The sequence below is a fragment of the Pteropus alecto genome, unplaced genomic scaffold, assembly GCF_000325575.1.
Source record: "Pteropus alecto unplaced genomic scaffold, ASM32557v1 scaffold5, whole genome shotgun sequence".
Taxonomy (NCBI): Eukaryota; Metazoa; Chordata; class Mammalia; order Chiroptera; family Pteropodidae; genus Pteropus; species Pteropus alecto.
This window is the reverse complement of record NW_006441953.1, coordinates 17,361,743-17,373,367: the sequence shown is the minus strand read 5'-3', so window position 1 is coordinate 17,373,367 and position 11,625 is coordinate 17,361,743. Positions and strand designations below refer to the sequence as shown.

The window sequence follows — 11,625 nt, the reverse complement described above, 5'->3', positions numbered from 1 at the left end:
TTGAGAAAGAGCACTTCTTTAAAACTGAAGGATTATTTTACCTTGATCCTGAAAATGTATAAAATAATTATAAAAAATATTTAGAGCTTTTTATTTTAATTGCTCATCCTTGCCAACTGATCTTTAAAAAAGTATTTTCTTTCTGTCCCATAAGTACCTAAAATTTTTTTCAGGATATAACTAAGGAGATATAGAAATTTTTAATGAAAATTTAAAAATGATATTTAAAATCAAGTAGTTGATTATTTTTGTTCCCATTTACTTTTTATGTTCTTTTCCCTAGTCCCCTCAAAGGCTTAGAATATATGCCTGCACTCTTGACTAAGGATCGCTGGCCATTCATTTAAAAAAACACCTAATGTTTTAAAGTTCCTATTTATAATAGAGAGAGTACTGTGCTAAATATGAGGCAGAATGAAAAAATGGGCATAGATCTCCATGAGCTTATCATCTAGTTGGGCATATAATGTCACATATGTATAATACAAGACATATTATGGCAAATTATGTACTAGGAATACACATGAATCATGGCAGTGCTCTTGCAATTCAGAAGAGAGCGTGCACATCTGTTTGGGGAGCATCAAGGAAAAATTGAGAAGGAGGAGTCCTTGAGATGGACCTTTGGAAGTGGGTATAGTTTTCACAGGTGTAGGTGATAGGTAGGACATTCCAAGATAAAGGTAGTTGAAGGTAGGGAAAAAGCATTAATGCAAGAATGTAGGGTACTAATTTATGCAGTAGTGAATAGTTCAGTCTGATTTGAGCATGGTGTTGTAGGGAGTAGGATTGAAAAGAGTTTGCTTGGCTTTTCTTCTTCCTGCTTCTGGCTACTTGTCCTGATTTCTTCATTGTTCTTGCTTTTCTTACACTCTTACGTGTATGTTATTTCATAACATTTATTTTTTAAGTCTTAATTTTTTTAGAGCAGTTATAAGTTTATAACAAAACAGAGAAAGAAACAGATTTCCCACATACCCTCTACCCCCCACACATGCATAATCTATTTCATTATCAGCATCACTTACCAGATTGGTACCTTTATTATCAAGGATGAACCTACATTGACACATCATAATCACCCAAAGTCCATAGTTTACTTTAGGGTTCATATTTAGTATGGTCTGTTTGGATAAATGTATAATGACATATATTCATCATTATAATGTGCAGAGTATTTGTCCTAAAAATCCCGTTATTATTGTTGCAGATATTTCTTCCTTTTTCTCTTTCTTCGTCTCGTGTTCCCATTACGCATATGTTATATCTTTTGTTGTTGTCCCACTGTCCTTATATATTCCGTTTTTGTTTTTCTTAATCTTTGTTCTCTTTTCGGGTTTTGAGGTTTCTGTTCATATAGTCTCTAACTCAGAAATTTTTTCCTCTGCTGTGTTCAGTGGACTAATAAGCCCGTCAGAAGCATTTTCCATCTCTGTTGCAGTGACTTTGATCTCTAGCATTCCTGGTCCTTCGTAGGATTTCCATCCTTCTGTTTATATTGCCTATCTGTTCTTACATACTGTCTACTTCACTCATTAAAGCCCTTAGCATATTATAGTTGTTTTAAATTCATGGTCTGATAATTCCAACATCCCTGCCATCTAGTTCTAATATTTGCTCTGTCTCCTCAAATTGTGTTTTTTTTGCTTTTTGGTATGCCTTGTAATTTTTTCTTGATGGCTGGTCATGATGTATGGGAATAAAAGGAACTGCTGTAAATGGGCCTCTAGTAATATGGTGGTGAGGTGTCAGGGAAAGGGAATTTTCTACAGCCCTTTGATTAGGTCTCAGTTTATAGTGAGCCTGTGCTTTTGGAGTTCACCAGTGTTTCTCAGTTTTTGTTTTTGTTTTTGTTTTCTTCCTCTTCAGGTGAGATGGGATGGCTCGAGTGAGCTGGAGTTGGGCATATCCCTTCTCCCACTGGAAGGATAGAGCCTGGTGGAGTTGAGTATTTTCCTTGGTCAGTTAGGCTCTGGTTAACTGGTTTCCCTTGAGGGAAGGCTTGTTAAGAGGAACAGAGCCATTTGGAGTATTTTGAAATGGTTCTTTTTCCTCTCCTCCTACTGGAAGGGGATTTATTTCCCCATGTTTAGGAATCTGGTCAAGTTCCTGGAGGTAGATCTCACAATACTGTCCCTTATGGGGTTGGAAGAAACTTTCCTCTATCCGCCTAGGTTCTTTCAGCAGGTTTAAATCTGCATGAGACAGATTAACAAGAGAAAACAACCAAATTTAATTATATATGTATACATGAGAACCCCACATATATGAGAGAGTCAGAGACTCCACACACTTGAGAGATTTAGAGACAGAAGGAAAATTAGGTATATATGACATTCTGAACTATAGAAGAGGTAAGGCACCTTGGGGCTTCAGAGGGTCATTGCAGGACGTTAAGAAGAACAGATAGATGTTCAGTAACTAGTAGTTTGCTCTGCCATAGAATAGGTCAACAAAGTTTATCTCATACTAATTCAGATTCTTTCAGGTTGAGGTGGGGGACAGAAATTTTTTTTGAGCCTTCAGGGTCTCTGTTGTCTTTAGCTTAAAATAATTTGTAAACCACAGAGGCACATTATGGTGTGACTCGTTCTGAACCTCTATACCCTCCTTACGGTTGGGTATCCCTGGAGTTTTTAATTTTCAAACTTGTCTACACTGAACCTCCAGCAATTCATCAATTATAGTTAAGATTTTCCTACCCCAGCACTGGGCAGTGCTTTGCTCTATGTCCTTGCCTTTCTAATGGATCCAAGAAGAGTTTTTTACTTTTCAGATAGGTCAGCTTTTTTACTGTTAGAATGGAGTGGTGACTTCCAAGCTCCTTACATGCAGAACCAGAAACCGGAAGTCTCTTCTCTTCTACCAGATTTTTGCACCTAAGGTTATTAAAGCTCAGAAAAGTGAAATGATTTGCTTAATATTATACACTTTAAAAATTTTCTTTTTTAGTTTCAGTAGAGAACAATTCTACTCAAAAGACAAATGTGGTCTTTGTCTAAAGATAGTGTTCATTGTTAGTATTTGGAAGTCAGAAAAATATGCTTCCGGAGTTTGGGAGTATAGAGGATTTTCACTTTCAGCATTGTGGATTTCTGAAGTAATCTTTTTGTATGATCTTATATTTTTGAAATCAGAGCAAAATCAATAAAAGTCCCAAGTAAAACAATACCAAAACAAGAAAAATCAGAAATATTGAGGGAGAAAAAACATAATAATTAAAAAAACTATTAGTTTCTTATAATTAGGTTAATGAGTTTATATGGGGAAAGTAGCTAGAGAAAAGGCCTGAAAGGTTGTCAGGGACAAGATTGAGAAATGGTATGTGAGCCATAAAAAGGAGTTTGCTTTTTATTTGGTAGATAGTGGGGAACAATGAAAAATTTTTATATAATTTAGTAATACAAAGAAAATTTTAGTGCTTTCTATATTATTTCATAAAGAAAATTTTAGTACTTTCTATTTATACTATTTTAAAGTAAGATTAATAGAGGTCTACTTCAGTTTTGTAAAATACTTTGGTTCTAAACACTAATTGAATGCTTTTCAACTATAAGTAATAGCTTAAAAGATAGCAAAACATAGAAATGTGATGCAGTAATTGAGATTAGTATTTAGTGTCACTAAGTATTTGGTAAACATGTATAAAATTGAGGCAGTATATTAAGCTGTTGAGCTTAACCAAACTGTTTGGGTTGTTAGCTCTGCTGTTCATTATTTTTTCAACCTTGGGCAAAATACTTAGCCTCTTTGAGCCTTGGTTTTCTCATCTATAAAATGGGGATACATAATACTTAACTAATACAACTGTCATGAAGTGAAATGGCTTTCTCTTTGTGTATATATGTGTGTTTTATTATAGCTATATAGATATATTTATCAAATAATGTAAAATAATACCTGGCAAATAACGTGCATTAAATAAATACTTTTACTGCTGCTGCTGTCATGAGTAGTAGTAGAAGGCATTTTGTTAAATAAATTACATAAACATATAAGAATAATGGGAGTATAAAATACTAAAAATGTACCAGTCATTATCTGAAAATCACTACCCACTGGATTTCAGATTTTATTTTTTTCTCAGTTTATAGAAACTAATGAATTCAAGTATTTAACTTCGTGTTTTCTTTTGTAGTTTATTAGAGAAGATATGAAATATAAAGATGCAACTAACAAACACAGCCATCTTCACAGAGAAGATAAGCATATAACTGTTGAGGATTTATGGAAACGGTGGAAAACATCAGAAGGTAAGATTATTTTAATGATCTGGATTCCTTGCTGCCCTTCTGCCCTGCTTAGCCATTGTTAACTCACTAATTGCATATGATCCTACAAAAAAATTAAAATTAACATTTCTGTGAGGATATTTATATTTCAGTAAGTAATTATTTTATCAAATAAACATGGATCCCAAAATTTTCTTTTTAGTTATGGAGAACAGTTCCTAAAGTCTTTAGAAGATGTAGAACTTTTAAGCTTTTTCTTAAATAACCCCCTTAATGAAGTCTTCTAATAATTGCATGATAAAGTTGTATAATTTATATTTTATTCCTTTTTCTGCTCTTAACTCCTCACGCTGTTTTATGGACAGCAGTTGTTTAGGACAGGAGAAGTATATAACCTAAAACCTCAACTTGATCCCTACTATTTGAAAGCTACTAAAAATTTTTTAAAAACCCATTAAGCTTATTATTATTTTTTTGAGTAATAGAGTCAGCCAAACTGTCTTTTTCTAATATTTCTATTGTTTTATCGGAGTCAAATAATTATGTTGTAATATATATTTTTCTTTGCAAGTGTGAATAATGAAATGAAATGAAATTAAAAGGAAGCTGGGACAGATTACAAAGTAGGAATATAAAGAAATAATAAAGTTTGCTAGACTGTCAATGGTGATGTTTAGAAATGAGAAAATGCAAAAAACTATCCCACCAATGCTCAGTATTTTTATTAATGTAGAAGGTTTACATCTTGCTTATTTATTTATTTTTGTTTTCACTTTTAAAAGAGGCATGTGTTGAAATATACTGTGAAGAAAAAAAGGAAAGAAGGTAAAATACCACTCACTTAAAGATACATAGACGTTGGAAATCCGTCTCTCCATTTTCCCTCCTCATACTATTTTTAAGTAATATGAACTTGGTTAAGAATAGGAATAAATGAATATAAATTTCATGCAGGAAAGTGTTAGATTGGTGGAAAACTCAGTAAGACATATCTATCTAAATGAAATATCTTAGAATGTAGCTGTTACTAAAGGAATTGGAGATCCATTATAGAGTTTATTGCTACTAGTTATTTTAGATTTTGTTCATGTGATAAGTCGAATGGAGCCCACATAACCATGTTTGAATGAAAGAAGAGATTTGACCTCTTCTTATCACCTGTTATGCTACCACCTAGGTCAGCCCCCATCTCTTGCCTGAGTGATTGCAGTAGCTGCTTAGTGGCCTCCCTGTGTATACCTGTGCTCTGCTGTGAGTCTCTTCTTCAGCAGAGTAACCTATTTAAAGTATAAATCAGATCTGTTCAGTTCCCTATAATGGCTCAGAGTAAAAGCCAAAATCTTTACAAAGACCTAAAAGCCTCTCTATGATCTGCCTTCTACTCCCACCCTGTTATCTCTCCTCTCTTTTCTGCCCCATCCATCTTACTGTGCTCTCTCCTAGCTGGACTCCTTGCTATTCTGCAACTGCAAAAATGCAGACATCCTCATGGCCATCTCCCTTACCTCTTTTATTAAGGTCTTCATCAGGCCTGTTATCTCACGAGGCCTTCCCTGACCGACCACTCTATTTAAAATTGCAAACCATACTCCCTCTCCCCCCTTTATTTTTTGGTACTCTTGATCCCTGTTACTCAGCTTCATACTTTCTTTTTTCCCATATCATATATCACCTTCTTCAGATATTATATAATTGACTTATTTGTTATGTTTGCCTCCTTTCTCTTTCTCCCCTGCCTCCGAGAGTGTAAGCCTCAGCAGGCCCGGCTGTCTTTCTTCGTTTTGTTTATTAATGCATCCAAATCCAGAGGGAATCTGTCTTTAGACCCCGTTTTGGTTTCCCGCCCCAGTGAGCTTGGTGAGATCTTCTGTGATCTGTGAGAATGTTTTTCTTATTTTTTCTTCAGCTTCAGGCCTTTTCAAGTTGAAAAGCCTCTTAAATCTCTTTTTCCCTAGGTTTTCACCTTAATTTTCACCCCATAAGATTTTACCATTATGATAATGTTAAGATTCCCGCCCCCGTCCCCCCAACCTCAAAGTCTCTAAATTATCTACTCTCTGCTTCCTTTTCTCCAAACCCAGTCTCTTACATCACCTTTTTAGGGGATTAGGGCGTAGGAGGAATTATCTTAGGGCCCCTACTACAACAGCTGCATGAAAGGAAAGAGAGAGGAGTTGAGTGAAATAAACCTCCACTAGAGCTTTATAGTGACCTAATTCATTTTCTCAACCCATGTCAGACTCTTTATTTATTAAAGGGTCGTATAGAGGCAGGTCATGTAAAGGTGGGTCATTGTTGCTAAATCACTGGTTTTTACATTGTATCCTGACAAGCCCCAGGTTGCCCGGAGGTATCTCAGGGACTGGGCATGGGCATGCCTAATGTGCAGGGTTCTGCTCCTACCTGGTATATTTTGTTTCAGTTGAAGAGTTCTCTTGGGAACGAAAAAAAGATTCTTGTGAAAAGGTTTGGAAACTGCTGATATAGAGATCAGAATATACCTCTAGCAGTAATATGTAGTTCAAGGTTGTTTAGTTGAATATGAATACAAATATACACACGTGCACACACGCACACATGAGCAAACATACACAATTATACTTTGTGTCTCTAGTACCTAGTGTAGTGCCTTATTTACTTTGATATTCAGTAAATGTTGAATGAATGAATATATAATGCCTGACGAGCATAGGATACTCAGTAGTTTAGTTCATCAAATATTCAGTTCATCAAACATCATTTGAGTACAGGCATTTCTGCCAAAATGAAAAATATGCATTCCTGAGAAATATATGTTCTGCAAAATTATGAACTTAAAAATATAGAGTTTATGGGAAAAAAATGGGATTGAAGCAGACTATTCAAAACCTATGCAACTTTGTGACCAGAGCACTAACAGTACTAATAAAAATACTAGCACAGGTGAAAAGATGTGTTAATTTTATAATCAATAAACACTATAGTAGATATAGGACTTTACCTTAAAAAATAAGATTATTTAATGGAAGAAGGTATTAGGTAGGGTTGAGGTTGCTATATTGTGAATACAAGAGCAAAGTGCCGGAAGATGAGAACTGAGCAGCGAACATTTCTAAGAACAGAGACTGTGGCCAAATGGAGCGAGGAAGGAGTGGTGAGGGGACATGAAGTTCATAGCTTGCTCTTTTGCCATTATGTATACTTTGTATCCATTTGTAGCTACCTGGCATATGTAAAATGATAACATGTGAGGAAAAGTACATATTATATATGTCTGATTCCTGTTAACCGGTTGCACATAAACTAATTCATGTTACAGAAACACAAGTAGCAGAACAGGTTGTATCTATTATGTGCTAAGCAGTCATTGGAGCCTGGGTATTAAAGATGAGTTAAACAAGTCTCTGGCCTAAGGCATAAATAGCTCAGTTGCAAAGACAAAATAAATAATTACAATATATGGTGATATGTACAGTAATAGAAGTTAAGTGTAGGATATGGAGATAGGTCATTAGAAGGCATAATTAACTCTGGTAGGATTATACATAGAAGGTGGTGTTTGCAGTAGTCTGTGAGGGTTGACTGAGAGTTTTGGAAGGGAATAAAGAGGTATACCGTAGGTGGTTAGCCCTCTCATGGCTCTTTCTTCAGTTACCTGAAAATTGGCTAGAAGTGCAAATGAAGGTGGCATGCTATAGGAAGTGTGTGGGCTTTCAAGCCATACAAGTTTAACTTCTGGTTCTTCTGTTTATGAACATTAAGACATTGGGCATATTTTAAAATTCATTTGCAACAACATGGATGGATCTTGAGGTAATCACGCTAAGTGAAATAAGTCAGATGGAAAAAGTTGAGATATAAAACTGAAAGCGGCAGATGAACAAGACAAACAAATAAAAACTCATAGACACAGACAACAGTATGGTGGTTAGCAGAGGGAAAGGAGGTCAAATATATGGTGATCGAAGATTTGACTTTGGGTGGTGAACATATGATGCAATATACAGTTGATGTATTATTGAATTGTATACTTGAAAACTATATTATTTTACTAACAAACATCACCCCAATAAATTTAATTAAAAAAGGAAAATTTAAAAAATTTACTTATAAAATGCAAGTCGTGTGACATAAGCAAGTAAGGTAGTAAAAGTGTCTGGCATAAGTCCTGGCAACACCTGGTAGGCAGTAAATGTTCACTATCTTTGAATAAAGCTGGTAAACTGAAATGTTCAGCTGTATTTAACATTTTGTAAGGTTTTTGATTTAGTGTCATAATATTTACTAATAAAATGAACAGATCTTTTAGGCTAAATATCGTTGTAGTGCGTACTTTTCTGGAGAGTGAAAGGTGCCAGTGGTCTTTATGGAATGTTAAGTGACGAAAAATAAAATTGTGTTATGCAGAAATTGATCCTGATTTCACAGAGAAAAATTTCAATGTGACTCAAATGCACTTTTTTTGGTTTCTATAGTGAATGCTTGGTCAGTTTGCACATAGCAATAGTCCAATGCAAATGACAGCCATTTTAAAAGCTAGTATTAGATGTCAGATAGATTTTGATAAACTGGATATCTTGTTAGAATTACTGAATGCAATTAAATAGTAGCCAGATATATAATAAAGGAAAATTTAGATAGAAAATTATTGTTTATGTATAAAATTTAGGGACCATAGTGGATTAAAAAAAACTGATAAAGTAATGTACTGTTTTTAAAAAGATAACTCATTGAGTTAAATACTTATTATACCTTGTGACCATCATGAAGTAATCTTTCCATCCTGTTCAACATGAGTCTTACCTAAGGTCACTGTGTAATTTTGGACTTTACAAATTGAATAGATATTTGAAAAATTTTCCGAAGATTTATTATTTTAATTTGAAATTTAAAGGAACTGAAATTGAGAGAAGAAAGAGACACTTAAAAGTGGTTGTTTTCAAGTGCATGTAAAGCCTAGCTAGAGAGAGACAACTAAGTATTTTCTTTTGTTTAGGAAAAGAAAATGTATATGTTACATAAAAGGAAATATAAAGGAAAAACATTCCTGATCATTGGTGTTAAATTTCTAAAAGGAGGATTATAAATGTTTTCTTTATGTGTATCCTTAATATTCATAAGCATTTTCTTCTAAGTGTGAAAGTATAAATGGACCTTTAAAAGTTGATAAAATGTACCAGCTCTTTTAGATGTACATTATTGGTTACGATGAGACTGGAATGAAAAAAGGATCAGTACATATTGTTTAGCATTATCAGAAGAGTAATGCAAAATGTAGGCCTTGCAAATAATAAAGTAGCATTATCTTTGTGACATCCATCAACACAATATTTATTTGCATATTTATAATATGCATAGCAGTCACTGGTAGAATATAAGGAAGTATAAGATAAGGCCTTTCTCCTCAAGGAGCTTACAGTATTGTTAACGTGTTCACAGATGAAATGTTGAATAATAATACAAGAAGGTTTGATTAAATACTAGGTAAGTGGGACTATTATGGGAGTTTAAGAGGATGACATATTTATTATGGAGAAGTCTTCATTAGGGAGATGGCCTTCAGTAAGATTTTGAAAGAGATACATTTTTCTTAGAAATGAGAAAGTTAGGGATATACAGGTTAAAAATGAGTAAACTAAAATGAGCAAATGAATAGGTGTAATTCCAGACTTAAATCCTAAATCCCTCAAATAAGCACAATTTACAAATCAGAAATATAATAATAATTTTTAGTGTATGTGAGATAAGAATTAATTGTTTTAATGTATGTCTTTTGCTATTAACATATAGTGTTTAAACTTCCTTAGTTTTGTCATCTGTTAAATGGGAGTAAAAGTCATCAAATTGGTTGAGGATGAAATGAATTTGTACATGTAAAGTGCTTAGAACAGTGCCTAGCACATAGGAAGTGCTTGATGACTAATTTCTTGTTATTACCGTTTTTGTAAGACAAATGCAAACCTGGCACATTTAGGGGATGCTGGAGACTGACATTGTTGGAAGAGGCATCTTAGTTGGGGAATAGTAGAAAATAGAGTAGGTCAGAGAGAGAGACCAGACTAATGAGCGTTGGTGTTTAAACCTGATCAGCTGCTCCAAGAGTGGCAAGTAAGAGTCCACTCATATACCAATGCTATCAATTGATAGTGGTTGCCTAGAGCACTGGATTAAGGAAGCTCAATCTGTGTCTGGTCTCAGTAGCAAAGAAGGATTTATACTTGTAGAGATTTTTGGTTAGTAATATTTACTATGTGTTGGGAGGTGATAGTGTATTTTAGCATTTTTATCATTATTGCACTATTTAGGAGCTATTATAGCTTCTCGTTTTAGAAAACCTTATAGAAGAGTTATAGGAAAATGAATCCACTATAGATAAGAAGACCAGCTTTGAGTTTAATATAATATGGAATTTGAGTGGGGAAAATGAAAAATCATGAAGTCTGAGAAATGTTTTAAAAGAAGACTTGAATCAACTTTTCCCTTTTGTTCAGAAATTATTTTATTTTATTGTTTTCCTTCTGGTGATTTTTGGACCCATTTGGTTTGAAGAGAATTATTTAACTGATTGATAGAAATGAATATTTTTAAATAAATGATTCTTATAAGCAAGGTGTTGTTCTAGGTAGTGAAGATCTGCAGATGAGGAATATGTTTTCTGTTTTCCACCTACCTGTAGTCCGTTATTGGAGAAAAGTCTTAACAAGTAATTAAAGGATGTGATATAATCTGTAAACAATATGTTGGTCTGTCTAAATCGAGATATGTAGTAAGCACTGTGGAATAAGAGAATAAGAGTATGTTGGTCTGTCTACAGAGGTCAGATAAAGCCAGAAGCGTTAGTTGCATTAAGGGCAGTTTACTTTTCATCTCCTGTCACCTCTCACTGGGAGGCACTCTGCTGGATTGATAGCTTTCAGGATATTTGTAATTAATATAGCACATTTAAAAAACACAAGGCTCTTAATATACTTCAAATACTTGTGCTGTTTTATTAACTCAGGTTTTTAACACTTTTCAACTTTTATATGACGTTGTTAATTCTAGAAGCTGTCGTAAGCCATCTCTAGAGCTACTGGATTTTCATTATCCACAGAAATCAGTTTATACAAAGGAAGGCCGTTTCTTGAAGTAGAATCTAGTTTCAAAATTACAAATGTTATTATTTGTACCACTAACAAATGTCTTTTATTGTCAAAGTTTCTTGTAGATAGAGAATAGGCGACTCAAACATATTGCTTATTTATTCTTCAAACAACATTTAAGTGCAGGTTTTCCCAGCTATTCAAAAGTAAAGTGTTCCTATGAAACTTTTTGTAAGTTGAAATGGAGTAAAGCAAAGAAGCAATTACCATTAATTTATGTGGAAACATTTTTGACCATTTCAAGAGCCCCCAAATAACCTACCAAATTACAC

General features: G+C 34.1%; 1 protein-coding gene across 1 annotated transcript in view; it reads left to right on the top strand.

Moving 5' to 3' along the window:
* The window catches only part of STIM2 (stromal interaction molecule 2), a 76,894-nt gene that overhangs the window by 15,792 nt on the left and 49,477 nt on the right, over window positions 1-11,625 (top strand). The window contains exon 3 of the mRNA XM_015594839.2: window positions 4,139-4,253. Coding sequence (XP_015450325.1) covers window positions 4,139-4,253 — 115 coding nt within the window. The remainder of the gene's footprint in view (window positions 1-4,138; window positions 4,254-11,625) is intronic.